At 47.9% G+C, this 18,945-nt stretch overlaps 9 protein-coding genes across 10 annotated transcripts; 5 read left to right on the forward strand and 4 right to left on the reverse strand.

Moving 5' to 3' along the window:
- Positions 1-762: 762 nt before the first annotated feature.
- Positions 763-4,343, forward strand: E1B28_009326 (uncharacterized protein). 2 transcript variants are annotated; one of them, XM_043154211.1, is made up of 7 exons: positions 763-966; positions 1,037-2,582; positions 2,655-2,721; positions 2,782-2,856; positions 2,909-3,349; positions 3,402-3,982; positions 4,100-4,343. In XM_043154211.1, exons 1-6 carry the CDS (start codon positions 843-845, stop codon positions 3,528-3,530), a joined length of 2,382 nt encoding a protein of 793 aa, XP_043009501.1. In that variant the 5' UTR covers positions 763-842; the 3' UTR covers positions 3,531-3,982; positions 4,100-4,343. The 2 variants fall into 2 exon arrangements, with proteins under 2 accessions (XP_043009501.1, XP_043009502.1); XM_043154212.1 differs by lacking the exon at positions 4,100-4,343 and having other exon boundaries at positions 2,909-3,043; positions 3,108-3,349; positions 3,402-3,645.
- Positions 4,344-6,292: 1,949 nt separating this feature from the next.
- On the forward strand, positions 6,293-9,021 carry E1B28_009327 (uncharacterized protein; the record flags this gene model as incomplete). The annotated part of the gene is made up of 6 exons (XM_043154213.1): positions 6,293-6,419; positions 6,476-8,036; positions 8,113-8,176; positions 8,238-8,306; positions 8,361-8,810; positions 8,863-9,021. 6 exons carry the CDS (start codon positions 6,293-6,295, stop codon positions 8,989-8,991), a joined length of 2,400 nt encoding a protein of 799 aa, XP_043009503.1. The 3' UTR covers positions 8,992-9,021.
- A 594-nt stretch (positions 9,022-9,615) lies between these two features.
- On the reverse strand, positions 9,616-10,074 carry E1B28_009328 (uncharacterized protein; the record flags this gene model as incomplete). The annotated part of the gene is made up of 1 exon (XM_043154214.1): positions 9,616-10,074. One exon carries the CDS (start codon positions 10,072-10,074, stop codon positions 9,616-9,618), a length of 459 nt encoding a protein of 152 aa, XP_043009504.1.
- Positions 10,075-10,084: 10 nt separating this feature from the next.
- E1B28_009329 (uncharacterized protein) lies at positions 10,085-10,917 on the reverse strand (the record flags this gene model as incomplete). The annotated part of the gene is made up of 2 exons (XM_043154215.1): positions 10,085-10,638; positions 10,710-10,917. The coding sequence occupies 2 exons, from the start codon at positions 10,915-10,917 to the stop codon at positions 10,085-10,087; spliced, it is 762 nt and encodes a 253-aa protein (XP_043009505.1).
- A 778-nt stretch (positions 10,918-11,695) lies between these two features.
- On the reverse strand, positions 11,696-11,860 carry E1B28_009330 (uncharacterized protein; the record flags this gene model as incomplete). The annotated part of the gene is made up of 1 exon (XM_043154216.1): positions 11,696-11,860. One exon carries the CDS (start codon positions 11,858-11,860, stop codon positions 11,696-11,698), a length of 165 nt encoding a protein of 54 aa, XP_043009506.1.
- Positions 11,861-12,478: 618 nt separating this feature from the next.
- Positions 12,479-15,215, forward strand: E1B28_009331 (uncharacterized protein; the record flags this gene model as incomplete). Its single annotated transcript, XM_043154217.1, has 6 exons — positions 12,479-12,602; positions 12,672-14,223; positions 14,300-14,381; positions 14,443-14,511; positions 14,570-14,998; positions 15,051-15,215. 6 exons carry the CDS (start codon positions 12,479-12,481, stop codon positions 15,213-15,215), a joined length of 2,421 nt encoding a protein of 806 aa, XP_043009507.1.
- A 334-nt stretch (positions 15,216-15,549) lies between these two features.
- E1B28_009332 (uncharacterized protein) lies at positions 15,550-16,161 on the forward strand (the record flags this gene model as incomplete). Its single annotated transcript, XM_043154218.1, has 1 exon — positions 15,550-16,161. The coding sequence occupies one exon, from the start codon at positions 15,550-15,552 to the stop codon at positions 16,159-16,161; it is 612 nt and encodes a 203-aa protein (XP_043009508.1).
- A 280-nt stretch (positions 16,162-16,441) lies between these two features.
- Positions 16,442-17,266, forward strand: E1B28_009333 (uncharacterized protein; the record flags this gene model as incomplete). The annotated part of the gene is made up of 1 exon (XM_043154219.1): positions 16,442-17,266. The coding sequence occupies one exon, from the start codon at positions 16,442-16,444 to the stop codon at positions 17,264-17,266; it is 825 nt and encodes a 274-aa protein (XP_043009509.1).
- Positions 17,267-17,994: 728 nt separating this feature from the next.
- Positions 17,995-18,918, reverse strand: E1B28_009334 (uncharacterized protein; the record flags this gene model as incomplete). The annotated part of the gene is made up of 1 exon (XM_043154220.1): positions 17,995-18,918. The coding sequence occupies one exon, from the start codon at positions 18,916-18,918 to the stop codon at positions 17,995-17,997; it is 924 nt and encodes a 307-aa protein (XP_043009510.1).
- Between the last annotated feature and the right edge of the window lie 27 nt (positions 18,919-18,945).

An 18,945-nucleotide genomic window follows, 5' to 3' on the forward strand; every position in this document is an offset into this window, starting at 1 on the left:
TCTCCCCAGTTTAGAAATTCTGATTGTGGCACGAGACTATGAACGCCGAGGTATCTCGCGCGTCTCCCCGCATTTTTTTCTTCTTTCATTAATTCTGAACCAAAAACTTCCTGAACGTCCCATTATTCCTCAAGCCCAAAGTTCCTTCGTGTCAATTTTCAAAGAAGTAAACACTACAGCTTACTGTATCGTCTACAACAATGCAATATTCTCCTTCCGAACAGTTATGGTGAACAGAAACCATAGAATCGCCCTCTCCCGACCATTATTACATTCATCGTTACCGGGGCAATTCCCCACACGGTGGTTCCCTTGTGGGACCATACCGTGTAATCTATCTATCTTGTATCTATCTATCGACCGGCAAACCAATCAAAATGTCGATTCCCAAAAAAACCAACGCCATTCTCTTCGATTTGACCAACAAGACGTCCAGCCTCACTCATCATGTGGATCAGAGATACAACGCCAATATTTCGTAGAATCCCACAAGACTAAGTAAGTATCGGTTGCCATCATAATTGGCACCGGCCCGGACGTTCCGATGGTTCAGTCGTTATGCCGATTAGGACTTCATGATCATTCAAGAAGGGTTGCATTTCGATTTGTGTAGTGCGCGCATCTAGCATGAGGTGCTTTGCTTTGCTTTGTAAATCTTGCCCTTTCAAAGCTTGTTCTTGCGTTGCGATATGTTCTTCTCGGATGGTCAAACGTTCGGCGCTTCACCTGTCTACTCGTGCACGTGGAAATTGTATAGCTCGTGCAACAGCTCGCCCATAAACTAACACTCTGTCCAGCTTTCCGACACTCTTTCCCCCTCTTACGTTCCTTCACATGAAGCCATGGGCTTCAAACGAAACAGAAACTTCCAAATAGACGGCAGTGTCGTCAACGATAGTCCAGGAAACGGCAATACCTTTTCAACGCACGTTGGGAACAACTACCATCAACATTTCTCTGGAACTGGTGCGTCGACCCTACGTTAACACATCGGGATGATGATAAACAATATTCGAATCGCGTTCTCTTTCGCCAGAGCCAGGCCTTTCAAATTTATCCAGCCGGGTCGCCTTCAATGCTCTTCATGATGCAGAAGCTCGTTACCCTCAGCCCAACGTTTTAGCTGGTACTCGGCAAGAGATCATACAGATACTGAGTAGTTGGTGCGAGGATGACTCGAAGAGCAGCAGAGTGTATTGGGTCAATGGTGCTGCTGGAGTAGGGAAGTCTGCGATTGCACAAGCACTTTGCGAAAAGTACACCCAAACCGGACAACTAGCTGCCGAATTCTTTTTTTCAAGGAACGATTCCAGTCGGGATAACCTTGATCCATTTGTCGATACCATTGCCCATCAGCTTGCGACTTGCAAAGCCCTTAAACCCCTCATCGCACCTCTCATCGACCACGTCATCCGCTCAACGCCTGGGATCCTGCATAAAACTCTGGAGGATCAGTTCAAAATGTTGATACAAGAACCGTGTGCTCAGGTAGACCCAAGGTATTGGGCTCAACTTCCACGACTTGTCATCATCGATGGCGTCGACGAATGCATCGATGTGGAGTCTCAGAAGAGACTGCTCCAGATGATTCAAAACGTGACTCCCACTCTTCCCCTTAACTTCCTCATATTCAGCCGACCAGAGCTGCATATCTCTCGCATCTTCTCTCACGAATCCTTTATTCCACATCCTTCCTGCTTGGCATTGGGTGATTTTGCCGAGTCCGTTCGGGCTGATATAAAACTATATCTTTGCGGTGCATTCGCTCGCATCCGGGAGGAGCATCGGCACACCCTAGACATCTCATCACAGGCTTCGTGGCCTGGTGACTCCGTGATTGACCAGCTGGTATCCAAAGCCACCGGACAGTTCATATTTGCAACCACCACAACGAAGTATATCGACACGGGAAAACTGCCCGTAACACCCGTGCTGCGGTTGGACGTTATACTTCGTGCGAAAAGAGTGGCGAACTCTCCATCTCCCTACCCCGACCTGGATCTGCTATATTCTCAGATCCTAAAATACTGTGGCTATGAAGGCAGGAAGCTCCTGGAGGTTTTGCGGTTGATCGTGAGTCCTTTTGATAAGGAAGGCGACTTGCAAGATCCCTTTCGGTTCGATGACTCGCCTCCAGCTTTGCAAAGCTTATGTGCTCTCGAACAACTTCTGGAACTGAGCCAAGGCGAGGCCGCTGCCCTCTTATCTGGTTTACATTCGATTCTCGCCATCCCTTCATCCAAAACAGAAAAGATAGTTGTTTTGCATGCGTCCTTTTCCGAGTTTCTCCTCGACACACAACGCGCGGGTGTGTACCACGTGGGGACAAAGCTTTCCTCCCAGGAGTGGATGCAAGTACTCATTCCATACCAAATTCGAATGCTTTCCCGTTATTGTGTTGAATATAATCATTGGTCTATCCAAAGCCCCCGAATTTATGGGGGTGACGATGTCGATCTCGGTTCACTCAACGTTTGGAGGTTTCTATACGAAAATTGGACAACTATCGCTGCCAATGACCAGATCACAGCGGCTCTCAATGTATTCGATCCTCATTTATACCTCACTACAATAATTTATTGGTATGTGCTCCACTATATCATCAGGGTGGTACCAGTAGAGCCAAGGCTGAACTTCATGCTACACACAAATAGGGGTTACAAAGAAGGCTTTTTCGGACTTTTCACGGTCCAAAGGGGACTCGAAACTTACACCCACGACGTACGTACTTCAGTATTGGTCCCGGTGGTATTGCAATTCTCACATCTGGCCTGCATCCAGGAAGACTATATAATAGCAGTGCAAATGCAAATAAGCATGTTCTACGGTGCTTATCGAAAGTTGAAGGTGTTGAAGGTATTCTCGATGATCTACTTTGAGGGTGACGGATGTCCAATGACAGTTTTAGATATCCGATAAACGCTCTCGTAGCTGCCTTCAGGATTTCTTCACCAGGTGCAAGTCTTTCTTTCGCGGTTTCTACGTGTCATTCCCTAGTCACATTAGTGACACTCTGGAAGAAGCTGTAAAATACATGCTCGTCGTATGCCATTTATCCATATCCCGCCTCCCATACCACCTCATGGAATACTCCTTCTCAACGACAGTACAGGGCCGCTACCCTGTTCGCAAGTGGATAATCCGAGTCCTACCTTCTAATAATGGTGTCGCGATCCCATCCAGATGGGAGGTCAAATACATCGACGCAACCGAAGGGCAGCTTCTTCGCAAGCTTCTTGAACTCCCTTGCTTCAATTCGTCGGTTAATTCACAAAGAATCATGAAAGCTTTGGGTTCGACTGATATTGAACACTGGACACATGAAGTCGCTCGGTTGGATTGGAAAAAGGTAGCTGTTCCACTAGTCATCTACTACCGGGATTTGTCTAATATCTTGTCAGACATGGAAAACTTATTTGCTAGGAAAGGTGGCTCAGTCAATGCAGAGGAAGCGGGTGATGGGTAAGGTAGTCTATTTGGAAGACGAACATGATTCAGAATGCCATTCGGTGCTTTCGCCACCTGTATAGTTGCTCCGACAGTTATGCACAAATGATACAGGAAGCATGTCGACCTGCCAAGACACATGGCCCTTCTCTTCGATAAGTTCGATTGGACTTGGTCTCATATTCCTGCGAGTGCCGATAATAGATGCAGGGGACCCAAAGATGTTGTGCGCGAAGGGAAATTGGGCAACCACTGGCAGAATGCCATAGTTAACAGTTCTATCCTCCGGCTCGAAGATGTTGTTGGCGTACGAAAGTTGCAAACGCACCGTCCAGGGCCCCCAGATGCTCCTCGTTACAACGACAGAAACTTAGTATACAAGTTTCGCGAAGTAGTATCCGCCGAAGCTCGAGCCGTTCCAAGTGCTTCTAGGAGTAGTTATGCGGAGCTATTACTGCTGAGAATCCGATGAGGTTAAGGGTCCTCCTGTTCCTGTTACCCTTTAGCTGCAGAGGGCGACTCACCCTCGTCCAAGGTACGACTTGAGACCCCTTCGTCCAGGCTGTCATGAGTCTCATTTTTTGTCTTTCACAATCTTATGTCCTTTATCTGTAACGACCTTTCTTCACTCGTTTTGTCAATGGATAAGTAGCTCTCTATACATGTCGGACACCAAGAAATAGACATGTTCAAAGAACCACCACAGGGTTCTTCCGAGCCAAATAGAGTAACGAAGTGGGTTCACAACGGAAGCACGATACGTAGGTAACACAATTCTCCCGAGTAGTATCTGTATATACAACACCAACGAGGGGTTCAGCCCCTCAAATAAATAGAGAAAAGAATGTCTCGACACTAGAAGTTGAAATGATAAATCAAAGACCGTGGTGCAGCATCAAAAAAACACCATAATAAATAGTCGGAAGATAAAGTGGGGGTAAGATCGTAGAGTAACGGAACGAAAAAGAACGGAAGAGTTCGTTCATGAAACCACAAATGAAGGATAAGACGGGACGAACGGGTCGGGGAGGTGTCGGTAAATTTCCTTATCACCGAAGCTTTGAAGACGCTTGGATAGATTTGAGAAGGTTTCTTCTCGATGTCATTGCCGATCGTCTCTACATCAAACAGAATTGAGGTGCATCTGACTCCCCAACTCCTTGAACCCATCGTTGTATTCCTCAACCATGCGAATCATTTCACCGATCTGAACCAACATCTCGTCCTCCACAGACATCAGTCGTGGCAAAGGTAAACCATCACTGCCCATTCCTGATTTGAATACGGAAGATAGATGTTTGGTGGCGGAGGACATTCGTACGGTCGAGGGAGATTTCTGTTGGTGGCTGAAAGAAGAGTTGCGTGCGGGAGTGGATAGAGGCTCTGCACTTGAACCTAACATTTTGGGAGGTCGTGAGTGGGAAGATCGCGATGATAGTACGCTGAGCGACTGTGGTAAGAGGGATGGCTTTCGTTTCTTCACGCTTGCGGGTGGTATAGGTGGGCAAAGAGTGATTGTCGAATCAGCAGGGGTGGGCAGTAGTGGGGCAACCGGTGGTTCTCATTTGACTAAGGTAGCGTCGAAAGGCCTGTTGGATCCAACGTTTGCAATGACATAAGACGGAGGTGGAGTTTCTACTGCCGGTTTCTCATTCAAATCACGGCGCGATAGAGACTTCAACCATCGCTTTCCTTCTTTCGCCGCCTGAACGTGTTGGGGGAGTTGGCCATTGACAAGGGGGACAACGTGGTAGTTCTTGATTTGAGGGGCCCAATCGGTTTGTTCGTGGGGAAAGGGTTTGTCTTTATTGGGCTTCTGGCCGTATGTCCACCGAATGACGAGGAGTCTGTTTCAGACTCAGCCCGCGATTCCATACCGAACAACGAACCAGTTGAATAGTAGCGCTGACATCCGGTAGCCTTCTGACTTCGCCTTTTCTTTATCATCCAGAACACACAACCTGATAAACAGGTCCAGCTTGAGCCTAAGGTTTCTGAAGCAAGCACGAGTAACGCACCTCCGATTAAAGCAATAGCCAGCTAGCGCTATGGTGGATGGAGGAGTGATGACACTATGTTCTTGGCGTAGTCACCGGCCCTACTGGCTTGGTGTTCAAATGTTCACAGCTTGACCTGAACTGTCGAATGTAGGTGTCCCTTCGATTACTTCTTCGGGTGACTGCGCACATGACGACGAATTTTTGGTCATGGTCATTAAACGAGTGAAGATTCGTATCAAATTGAAGGAGGGGAAGAGAGAAAGGCTGTCAAATGAGGGGGGACCAAAACGAGGAGAAGGAAAGGAATGAAGAAAGGAATGAGACGTTGATCTCGGATGGATGATGGATGATGTGATCCAGGTTCTGGGATCAGTAACAGCATCTCGCCGCATAGCCTGACCGGAGGCCTCATCGCCATCTCGCGCAAACGACAGTGCGACTTCAACATTCCTGTATAATATCTTGATGCACCTCCCAGTTGTCCTTGGAAAGCTGTATGTGTAACCCTTTTGAAGTAGAGATATCAGTCGGTCTCGCTGAGGAACCAAGTAGAAGCATCGTACGTTTTACTTTCTTCGCCTGCTCCTCCTTTTCATCACGCAAAACCTGCCGCTGCCCACCATCATTAGCGCACTTTCGACAGAATAAGTACTCATTTCTGTGATACGAATATTCAAAATCGGTCGGTAATCGAGGAGTGGCATACATACCTTGCTGATGTTCATTTCAGCTGCGCGCAGTGGTGGTCATTCCACGACGTTCAGGGCCGGCCGGTGATACCATTTTGAGAATTTTGTTCCGATGGTCTAGCACTTCATTCGTCCCTTCAAAGTTCACATGAAGCCATGGGCTTCAAACGAAACACAAACTTCCGAGTAAACGACAGTGTCGTCAATGATAGTCCAGGAAACGGCAATACTTTTTCGACGCAGGTTGGGGACAACTTCTACCATCAACATTTCTCTGGAACCGGTACGGCGACCCTACGTTAACCCATCGGGATGACAATGACCGTTCTCTTTTGCCAGAGTCAGGCCTTTCAAATTTATCCAGCCGGGTCGCCTTTAACGCTCTTCATGATGCAGAAGCTCGTTACCCTCAGCCCAACGTTCTACTTGGCACTCGGGAAGAGATTATCGGGAAATTGACCCATTGGTGCGAGGATGACTCGAAGAGCAGCAGAGTATACTGGGTCAATGGTGCTGCTGGAGTAGGGAAGTCTGCAATTGCACAGGCCCTTTCCGAAAAGTACACCCAAACCGGACAACTAGCAGCGGCATTCTTTTTTTCAAGGAACGATTCCAGTCGGGATAAGCTTGATCCATTTGTCGCTACCATTGCCCATCAGCTTGCGACTTGCAAAGCCCTTAAACCCCTTATCGCACCTCTCATCGACCACGTCGTCCGCTCAACGCCTGGGATTTGGCATAAAGGTTTGGAGGATCAGTTTAGAATGTTGATACAAGAACCATGTGCTAGGGTAGCCTGGGATCAACTTCCACGACTTGTCATCATTGATGGCGTCGACGAATGCATCGATGTGAACTCTCAGAAGAGACTGCTCCGGATGATTCAAAATGCGACCCCCACTCTTCCCCTCGACTTTCTCATACTCAGCCGACCGGAACGACATATCTCTCACATCTTCTCTCACGAATCCTTTATTCCACATCCTTCCCGCTTGGCATTGGGTGATTTCGCAGAGTCCGTTCGGGATGATATAAAACGATATCTTTGCCGTGAATTTGCTCGCATTCGGGAGGAGCACTGGAATACCTTACCCAGTCCACAGGCCTCGTGGCCTGGTGACTACGTGATAGACCAGTTGGTATCCAAAGCCACTGGACAGTTCATATTTGCAACCACCACAACGAAGTATATCGACACAGGAAAAGAGCCCGCAACACCCGTGCTACGGTTGGACATTATACTTCACGCAAAAAGATTGGTGAATTCTTCGTCTCCCTACCCCGAACTGGATCTGCTATATTCTCAGATCTTACAATACTGTGGCTATGGATTTGGCGGGAAACTTCAGGAGATTTTGCGGTTGATCGTGAGCCCTTTTTATGAGGAAGACGACTTCCGACCCTTCAACAAGTTTCAGTTAGATGGCTCGCCTCTAGCCGCTTTTCAAAGCTTATGGGCTCTCGAACAACTGAGCCAACTGAGCCAAGGCGAGGCTGCAGCCCTCCTGTCCGGCTTACATTCGATTCTCGCCATCCCTTCCTCCAAAACGGAGGGGATAGTTGTTCTGCATGCGTCCTTTTCCGAGTTTCTCCTTGATGCACAACGTGCAGGCGTGTACTACGTGGGGACAAAGCTTTCCTCCCAGGAGTGGTTACAATTACTCATTCCGTGCCGAATTCGAATGCTTTCCCGTTATTGTGTTGAAGACAAGCATTGGTCTATGCAAAGCCCCCCAATTCACGGCCAACAAATAGATAGGGTCGATGATGGCGATCTCGGTTCACTCAACGTTTGGAAGTATCTAGACGACAATTGGACAACTATCGCTGTCAATGACCAGGTCACAGCAGCTCTCAGTGTATTCGATCCCCATCTGTACCTCACTACAATACTTCACTGGTATGTACTGCACTACACCATCAGCCGGGTGGTACTGGTAAGAGCCAAGGCTGAACTTCATGCTACATACAAATAGGCATTACAGAACAAAGTCAGATCACGCACTCAATTTCAAGGTTAAAAAACCCGAAACTTATGGTGTACGTACCTTCACTATTGGTCCCGGTGGTATTGCGATTCTCACATCTAGCCTGCGTCCAGCGAGACCATATAGCAGCAGTGCGAATGCAAATAGGCATGTTCTACAGAGCTTATCGAAGGTTGTTGAAGGTATTCTCGGTGATCTACTTTGAGGGTGACGAACGACCAATGACAGTTTTTTAGATATCCGATAAACGCTCTCGTAACTGCCTTCAGGGTTTTTTCACCAAGTGCAAGTCTTTCTTTCGTGGTTTCTGCGTGACATTCCCTAGCCACCTTAGCAACAATCTGGAAAAAGCTGTAAAAGACATGCTTGTCGCATGCTATTTATCCATCTGTCGCTCCCGAGACTGCTCTCTCATTGCAGAAACTGTTTCGTTGGTAAGGGCAGTAGAGCCGTTTGTGGGCCCTGATCGCAAGATGATCCGAGTGCTGCCTTCTAATAGTGGCATCGCGATTCCATCCAGATGGGAGGTCAAATATATCGACGCAACCGAAGGGGAGCTTCTTTGCAAGCTTCTTGCACTCCAGGGCTTTGGTGTGTCGATTTATCCACAAAGGATCATGAAAGCTTTGGAATCGACTGAAATTGAACACTGGACACATGAAGTCGCTCGGTTGGATTGGAAAAAGGTAGCTGTTCCACTAGTCATCTACTACCGGGATTTGTCTAATATCTTGTCAGACATGGAAAACTTATTTGCTAGGAAAGGTGGCTCAGTCAATGCAGAGGAAGCAGGTGATGGGTAAGGTAGTCTACTTGGAAGACGAACATGATTCAGAATGCCAACCAGTACATTCGTCACCTGTATGATCGTGTTATGCAGAATGATACAGTAACCTGTCATAGGCTGGTCTGGATGCGAGGGAGTTCCAATCGTGTGCGTTCATCTCCCCATTCTAGATTTTTCTGATTGTGGCACGAGACTATGAACGCCGAGGTGTCTCGCGCGTCTCCCTGCATGAGCCTGGCTATTTTTTTCTTCCTTGCAACGTCGGACATCGCGATTAACCATTATTCCTCAAACCCAAAGTTTTTAGTATCAAAAAAGTAAAACGTTACAGGTTACTATATCGTGTTACGTGTATAACAATGCCATGCTCTCCTTCCTAACAAAAGCGACGATAAGGTGAACAGAAACCATAGAATTACCCTCTCCCGACTATTCTTACATTCATCATTACTAGGTCCGCTCCCCACACGACCCGCAAACCAGTCAAAACGTCGATTCCCAAAACCCACACACCATTCTCCACGTTCAATTTGACCAACAAAATGTCCAGCTTCACTGATCATGCGGATGAGAGACGACTTGGCCACTGCAATCACCCAAGACACAGCGCCAATTGTAGAACGCGGATCAAACTTTATCGCGTACAAGATGGCGGTAAAGACCATGGGAGACATTGGCGGTGATGAAGGTAATCGAAGCCATCATCACCAAGCTCCATTTCGCAGAACCTCCAGTATAAAGGAACGACTATGCGGAGTTGGGGCAAGCGTCGGTATAACAGAGGTCAGGAAACACAGTAACCAGGCCCCATCGCCCTTCGTCCACATATAAAACCTCCAATATGTTTGTTTACCCCCATACCATGGGTGGGTGGCTATCACATCGAGTGTCGCTTTGAATCCTTTTTTTCCCTCGGCGACGCGTTTTCGGATACAGATATCGATCTCCTCCCTACCACCAGTCTTGGGAAACCGAAGGTCGTATTTCACTCCATCGTTGTTACGACGAGCGATAAGGCTAGCGACACCCCAAGGGAGGTCATCACCGTCTCGAAACTTAGCCAAAATGTTCCAAAAATACGTAACTCCAGCAATTTGAGATACATCCGACTTCCCAACTCGTTGAAACAAAAACCACCCCCATAATTGTATTCCTTCAGCCATACGAATCGTCTCACCGATCTAAACCAACATTTCGTCCTCGAGAGATGGTGTGAAGGTGTTGATCAGACATCAATCTTGGCAATGGTAAACCACCACTGCCTGTTCCTGATCTGAATACGGAAGATCGATGTGTGATGGCGATAGATGGTCTGCGCTTGAACCTGGCGTTTCGGGAAGTGGCGAGTGGGAGAATCGCGATGATGGTACGCTGACTGGCTCTGAAGGAGTGATAAGAGGGGATGGCTTCCGTTCTTCTTGCTCGCGGGTGGTGTAGGTGGGCAAAGAGTGCTTGTCGAATCAACAGGGGTGGGTGGTAGTGGGACAACCGGAGGTTTTGATCCGAGTAGTGTAGCGTCGGAAGACCTGTTGGATCCAACGTTTGCAGTTTTCTACTGCTGGTTTCTCCTTCAAATAACGTGGTGATAGCCTTCAACCACCGCTTTCCTTCTCTCGTCGCCTGAACGTGTTGGGGGAGTTGGCCATTGACAAGGGGAACACCGCGGTAGTTCTTGATTTGAGCGGCCCAACCGGTTTGTTCGTGGGGGAAAGAATTTATGTTGAAGGCTATGTGACAGAATGACGATGAGGTCGTTTCAGACTCAGCCCGCGATTCGATTCCATACCGAACAACGAACCATGTGGACTGCCCCCCTCTCCCCCATCACCTTCTTCAGAACAACTCCGCTCCAACAGTATGGGATGACGAACGGTCCTTTGAGAGCCTGGGGAATAATCACCAATCGCCCGGCGAGCCCGCAGATGCGTTGTTCTTGATTCAACTTCTGGCCTTTTCCCAACGATTTTTCCTTCACCCCATTGTTCTTTTCTCTCAACGATGTACATTCTCCCCTGCCCTCTGTGGCAACTTCGGCAACGACACTGGGAAACTTTCGTTTCATCCATCATTCCTAGACCACTCTCCGATACTGTCATTGGCACCCCACCTCCCTAATGCCCTAAGCTACAGCTAGATTAACGGAGGAGGGCCCATGCGAGAGATACCCCTCATGTCGGAATATAGATAGAACGAGGGGTGGAAATATGGTTGGGGAGACTTTTGGTGAGAAGCAGTATCGCTGAACGTGCAGCTGGATTTGCAGGAAAAGAGCTCGGAAAAACGCAGGGGCGTAGAGCGAGAGAAAGATTGGACTGTGTATGCATTATCGATCAGGAACGCCTCCGAGAGTAGAAGGACTTGCCGCAAGCAAGATTTGGGATATTTTCAATCGGCACCATGAGTACGAGTGAAGAGCCGATTCTTTGAATCTCCAGCCGATTACTACCGGTGGCAGTTTGGGGGACATGGGTCCGGTGAACGTTCCCAGCTTGACATGAGTTTTCGAATATAGGTTTCCCATCACTGACTTCTTCAGGTGGACGCTTCACATGGGAGACTGTCCGCACATGACGAATTTTGGCCATGGTCATTAAGCGTGTGAAGATGGGTCGCGTCGAATTGAAGGAGGGGAAGAGAGAAAGGCCGTCAAATGAGGGACAACGAAAATGAGGAGAAGGAAAAAAGGAAGAAAGTAATGAGCTGTGACAGGGATGGCCCAGACTGAGAGCCTCAAGCACGTCACACGTATCAGGATGGTTCAGGTATCTCGCCATCGCCATCATCCTACGGTAATCGAGGGAAAGGGAGTTTTGAATCTGAAGCAGCAGATGTCCGGAGAAGAAGCGTGTGCACAGGAACTGCGTGCCTGTAGTCTGAAAATGCCTCATCGCCATCTTGCGCAAACGACAGTAATGGAGACTCCAACAATCCCATATCGACAGTTGCCATCCTTGGAGAGCTAGAGGGAGATATGTGACACTTTTGAAGCAGGAATATCAGTGGATTTCGCTAGGAAACCAAATAGAAATTTCGTACTTTCACTTTCTTCGCCTACTCCTCTACTCCTCTTTTTTGCATCCAAACATCACGGATGACCTTCCGCTGTCCACCATTGTCGACAAAGAGAAGTTGCCCTGAGAATACGGGTATTCAGTCGAGGGAGTGACAGACATGCTGTTTATTTCAGCTGCGCTTCATTAGAGTTGGCGGGACGATGGATAGATGACCTTCATCAGCGTCACCCGTTACCCATGTCGTGACTCTGCAGTCGTATTTTTGTTATGCCGATTGGAAGAGCCGCGGGGTCATATACATATAGATAAGTAGCATGAGGTGCTTTGCTCTAAATCTTGCACTTTCAAAGCTGGTCCTTGTGTTGCAATATGTTCTCAGAGGTGAAATGTTCGGCGCTTCACTTCAAGTCACTTTCCTCTGCCTCAAGGCCTCAACCTTCAACCTGTCTACTATATTCGGGAGACTCAAATTGAACCGCTTGCCCATCATAAATCAACACTCTGTCCAGCTTTGCTACACTCTTTCCCCCCCTTTCGTCACTTCACATGAGGCATGAGCTTCAAAAGAAACAGAAACTTCCAAGTAAACGACAGTGTCGTCAACGATAGTTCAGGAAACGGGAATACTTTTTCGACACATGTTGGGGACAACTACCATCAACATTTCTCTAGAACTGGTACGTCGACCTACGCCAACCCATCGGGATGATAACAAACAATATTCGAATCGCGTTCTCTTTTGCCAGAGTCAAATTTGTCGAGCCGGGTCGCCTTCAACGCTCTTCATGATGCAGAAGCTCGTTACCCTCAGCCCAACATTCTAGCGGGTACTCGGGAAGAGATTATCGGGAAACTGACCCATTGGTGCGAGGATGACTCGAAGAGCAGCAGAGTGTATTGGGTCAATGGTGCTGCTGGAGTAGGGAAGTCTGCGATTGCACAAGCACTTTGTGAAAAGTACACCCAAACCGGAAAACTAGCAGCCGCATTCTTTTTTTCGAGGAACGATTCCAGTCGGGACAAGCTTGATCCATTTGTCGCTACCATTGCCCATCAGCTTGCGACTTGCAAAGCCTTTAAATCCCTTATCACACCCCTCATCGAGCACGTCATCCACTCAACGCCTGGGATCCTGCATAAAAATCTGGAGGATCAGTTCAAAATGTTAATACAAGAACCGTGTGCTCAAGTAGACCCAAGGAATTGGGCTCAGCTTCCACGACTTGTCATCCTCGATGGCGTCGACGAATGCATCGATGTGAACTCTCAGAAGAGACTGCTCCAGATGATTCAAAACGCGACCCCCACTCTTCCCCTCGACTTTCTCATACTCAGCCGACCGGAATCACATATCTCTGACACATTCTCTCTCGAATCATTTACTCCAAGTCCTTCTCGCTTGGCGTTGGGTGATTTCACCGAGTCGGTTCGGGCTGATATTAAACGATATCTTTGCCATGAATTTGCTCGCATCCGACAGGAGCATCGACGCACCCTAGACAGTTCATTGCAGGCTTCGTGGCCTGGTGACTCCGTGATTGACCAGCTGGTATCCAAAGCCACTGGACAGTTCATGTTTGCAAGAACCACAACGACGTATATCGACACAGGAAAAGCGCCCGCGACACCCGTGCTGCGGTTGGACATTATACTTCATGCCAAAAGAGTGGTGAATTCTTCGTCTCCCTACCCCGACCTGGATCTGCTATATTCTCAGATTCTAAAATACTGTGGCTATGAAGGCAGGAAGCTTCGGGAGATTTTGCGGTTGATAGTGAGCCCTTTTGATAAGGTGAAAATTCTGGAATCTCCTTTTCGGTTACATGACTCGCCTCCAGTTTTACAAAGCTTATGGGCTCTTGAAAAACTTCTGGAAATGAGCCAAGGCGAGGCCGCTGCCCTCTTGTCTGGCTTACATTCGATTCTCGCCATACCTACGTCCAAAACAGAGAATATAGTTGTTCTGCATGCATCCTTTTCCGAGTTTCTCCTCGACAAACAGCGTGCAGGTGTGTACTATGTGGGGTCAAAGCTTTCCTCCCAGGAGTGGTTCCAATTACTCATTCCATGCCAAATTCGAATGCTTTCCCGTTATTGTGTCGAAGACAATCATTGGTCTACGCAAAGCCCCAAAATCCATGGCCAACCAATTGATGGGGTTGACGATGGCGATCTCGGTTCACTCAACGTTTGGAAGTGTCTATACGAAAGTTTTACAAGTATCGCTGTCAATAAACAGATCACAGCGGCTCTCAATGTATTCGATCCCCATCTGTACCTCACTGCAATAATTCACTGGTATGTACTCCACTATATCATCAACCGGGTGGTACCAGTAAGAGCCAAGGCTCAACTTCATACTACACACAAATAGGGGTTACAAACTGCTTTCTGCTGGATGGGGGCGCCCGCCCATTTTCAAGGTTAATAAAGGATTCGAAGCTTACACCTACGACGTACGTACCTTCGTTATTGGTCCCGGTCGTATTGCGATTCTCACATCTGGCCTGCGTCCAGCAAAACTATATAGTATCAGTGGAAATGCAAATAAGGATGTTCCACGATGCTTATCGAATGTTATTGAAGGTATTTTCGGTGATCTCCTTCAATGAGGGTGATGGACGACCAATGACAGTTTTTTTAGATATCCGATAATCGCTCTCGTAGCTCCCTTCAAGATTTCTTCATCAGATGCAAGTCTTTCTTCCGCGGTTTCTACGTGTCATTCCCTAGTCACATTAGCGGCGCTGTAAAATACATGCTCGTCATATGCCATTTGGCCATCTCCAGCTCCCGAGACGCCTACCCTCTCATTGGGGCAGCAGAGCCAATTATGTTCCGCTACCCTGATCGCAAGTGGATGATCCGAGTCCTGCCTTCTAATAGTGGCGTCGCGATTCCATCCAGATGGGAGGTCAAATACATCGACCCAACCGAAGGGGAACTTCTTCGCAAGCTTCTTCCACTCCCTCGCTTCGATTTGTCGATTAACTCACAAAGTATCATGGAAGCTTTGGGTTCGACTGAAATTGAACGCTGGACGTATGAAATCGCTCGGTTGGATTGGGAAACGGTGACTATTCCACTAGTCGTCTACTATCGCGATTCGTCTAATATCTTGTCAGACATGGATAACATATTTGCTTGGAAAGCTGGCTGGTTCAATACCGGGGAAGTGGGTGATGAGTTTGAAGGTAGTCTTAGAAGAAGACGATTCAGAAGACGAACACGATTCGGAGAACCAAAAACTTCCTGAACGTAGGTCAACGCGATTACGTAGAATTCCCTAAGCCCAAAGTTCTTTGGTATCAAAAAAGTAAAACATAACAGCCTACTGGATCTTCTACAACAATGCAATATTCTCATTCTGAACAAAAGCGACTATAAGTACAGTGAACAGAAACCATAAAATCGCCCTCTCCCGACTATTCTTACATTCATAAATACTGGGCCCGCTCCCCACACGACCCGCAAACCAATCAAAACGTCGATTCCCAAAACCCAACGCCATTCTCTTCGTTCAATTTGACCAATAAGACGTCCAGCTCCACCCATCATGCGGATGAGAAAGGACTTGGACACTGCAATCACCCAAGGCACAACGCCAATCGTAGAACCAGGATCATGCGTTTTGTCGCGTACAAGATAGCGATGAGGATCATGGGAGACTTTGGCGATGGACACAGAGATGAACGTAATCGAAGCCACTATCACCAAGCTCCATTTCGCAGTGAACACACTGAAAACAACAAAACCTCCAGTGTAAAGGAACAACTGCGCGGAGTTAGGGTAAACGTAGGTATAACAATGGTCAGGAAACATGGCAACCAGACCCTCATCGCCCTTCGCCCACATATTAAACCTCCAATACATTCGTTGATCCCCCATACCACCACGGATGTGTGGCTATCATATCAGATGCTGTTTCGAATCCTTTCTTTTCCTCAGCGACAACAAATCGCGCTTTCGGATACAGAAATCAATATCCTCCCCACTACCAGTCTTGGGAAACCGAAAGTCATATTTCAATCCATCGTTGTTACGACGGGCGATAAGGCAGGATCCAGCTTAACCTCGCGGTACAGGGGTACCCCTTCCGTATTATTGATGACTTCAGCGTACCCGCTCCGTATCCTCTTCTCGAAGAAGAAATCGAATCGCCGACTGGAGGGTTCGATTTTGTATACATCGATAAATCGCATGAAGCCGACAATACGTTCCTCGACGCTGAACTAGCCTGGCGTCTGACTCGACCTGGCGCATTGGTCGTGTTTGACGATTATGGATGGACCACGGATCCAGCTGAGAGTATCCACCATCCAAAGCGTGGAATCGATGGGTTTTTAGCTCTCCACCACGACGAATATGACGTTCTCCATCGTGGGTACCAGGTCATCGTGCGGAAGACGGGGGAGATGAGGATTGGGTTTTTGGCCAAGATGGCACCCGCCTCTCTGCCGATGTCGGGAACGAGTCGCCTATCAACATCGCCTTTTGCACCAACTCTTCTTATGCTATGCCAACCGCTGTTGCGGTTATCTCTGAGATTGAAGCTACAGCTGGGAAATGGATGTCGTTTTACATCGTAGACTGTGGGTTGTCATTTAACGACAAGGAGACGATGAAGGAAGTTTTTCCTCCTTCGAATCGGAGGGTAACCATCAGCTTCATAGAGTTGCCTGATGGATCTGATGGATCTAAGGGACGACAGGATCCAAGCTGGGCGAAAATTGATGCACTCGGTCATCTGCCTATCGAATGGGTGTTGCTTCTCGATTCTGACATCCTAGTATGCCATGATCTGGGAGAGTTGTGGAATTTGGATCTGCAGGGGAAGCCATTTGCAGCGGCAAGGGATGTTGGGTTTCCGATGGGCCATGAAGGCGTTCAAAGAGGAGGACCGTACTTCAACGCTGGAGTGATGCTGATTGATTTGGCAAAATTTCGTACCCGTTTGGATTCCTTGGTCGAGGTCGTTGGAGAAAGACCACAGACGGCCTACAAGGATCAGGACGCTTTGGACGACTTCTTCCATGGGGAATGGCAGGAGATCGGCGTTGAATGGAATGCGACGGGTTTAGGAACCTATGCGAAGATGCATGCGGCGGATCGTGCTGCTGTATGGCCCAATGGGGAGTTGGATAAGCTCAAGCGCAGTGCAAAAATCGTGCACTTTACAGGACCTGTGCACCCTAGCTTGTCCAGGGTCCTTGACGAGTACAACCAGCCCTGGACTAGTAAGCCGTGGGGTTATGCTGGTGCACCAGGTCATCCATTTGCCAGTGATTGGTTTTGCAGTACTTGGGAGAACGGCGTGGAAAGATTGGGTAGGGTCCAATGAAACCGGCGCTTGGGTAAGCTAGGTTTCACGCAGAGTCAAACCCTCGAAATAACAGGTATAAGACGTGCAATTTCAAGAGTTCTAACCTACTCTATCTAGTTGCTACTCCTTATATACTCTAGATATATCTGAGACCCAAATAAACATAAACCAATACTGTGAGAATGGAGAGATTCGAGGATGTAACCATCCTGCGCGTTACATACGCCCTCCTGGGCTACGAAGTAGGACATAAGAGATATACGAGAGGGTAATAGGAGTTTTTTCGAAACAAAACTTTAATCAAAAATAAGCCGTATCCCAATAGAAATATGAAGAGAACGAATGAAAATGAATAAAACACGGCATCACAAAAAACCCACTGAATAAAACTCTATTCATCAACAACAATGGCGGAGGAGGACATCAGGAACTTACCAATTTGGTGGTGGGGACTTTTTACGGCTTTTTGGGGCTTGTACAAGCCAACAAGTCGCCAGCCACCAGTCATGTCTGATTCCCGACCAGCTCCATTTTGCTCGGGTCCGTCCGCCAAGATTTTCTGGTCAACATACATTTTTGAGATAACCTCCGCTGCTGGGGGTCCTTGGTGAGCAAATAACATATTTTAGACTTTAGACAAGTTGTTTTAAATCTATTTTATGGAGTATAGCTGCGATGTACAGACAAGCTGGTGGACTGCTGAACTTGCGAGCTGGTCAAACCGGCTGAAAAGCCCCGAAAAGCCCTTAAAAGCCGAGAAAGCTCACCACTAAATTGGGTAAGTTGCTGATGGAGGCTTGACCGGCGCCATTGAGAAGCTCTTCTCGACCTTTAGCTTTCTCAATCTTGGCTTTAGCGATGGGATCAACATAACCGAAACCTCCCGCGCCAAATTGGGTGGCCTCCTTGTAAGCCTTCCTTTCGGCACGATCTCTGAATGCCCTGTTTCTAAACTTGTTGACACGAAGAGCGTCTTGACTGGCAAGACGAGAGAGCTGTTCGTACTCGGTACGAGGGACAGAGATATGCCCGGGCAAGAGAATCTCGCCCTCGACGCATTGACGCAACTCAACGCCGAAAAGTTCCGGCGGAGGTGAGGGTTTGTCGAGGTGAAGAATGGGGGATCTATCGTTAGGGTCGCTCTCGTTCCTTTTGTAACTGTAGTCCCAATCCGCAAGCTTGAAATTGTCAACACAATTGTTGAAAAGCGCAGCGAAAAATTGATAACTGGGCCCGGGGGCGTACTCGAGCGAGTGCTGTTTCTCGCGGAAATCTTGATCATGCTTAAGGTAAAAATTGACGGCTACGGCGGGCTCACGAACGTGTCCGAGGATTGGATCGTTGTAGTGGAAAATAGTGGGGTGAGCGCGCTGGATACAACCATCGCCCGCAAAATGGCCAAGTCTATAGACGATCTGTGGGGCTGGCGTGCTTTTGGGTGGCATGATAGGAGATGGAGATCTGGCGAGTTTTGTTATGGTGGGAGACAGTGGGAAGGAGGCGAAAATGTCGAGGGGAGGAAGATGGTTAGAAGGACGAGGCGACGACGAGAGAGAGTGGGTTGAAGAGGTAAAATTGTCGTCGCTGTCGTTAATATAAGCTTTTTCAAGTTCTAACCCTAATTCAAGATAAGAAACCATAAGGCCATCATCCTGAGTGGAGTCCTCCATTCCTGATTTTCTAGATAAGTTGGAGAC

The sequence above is a fragment of the Marasmius oreades genome, chromosome 5 (genome assembly GCF_018924745.1).
Source record: "Marasmius oreades isolate 03SP1 chromosome 5, whole genome shotgun sequence".
Classification (NCBI taxonomy): Eukaryota; Fungi; Basidiomycota; class Agaricomycetes; order Agaricales; family Marasmiaceae; genus Marasmius; species Marasmius oreades.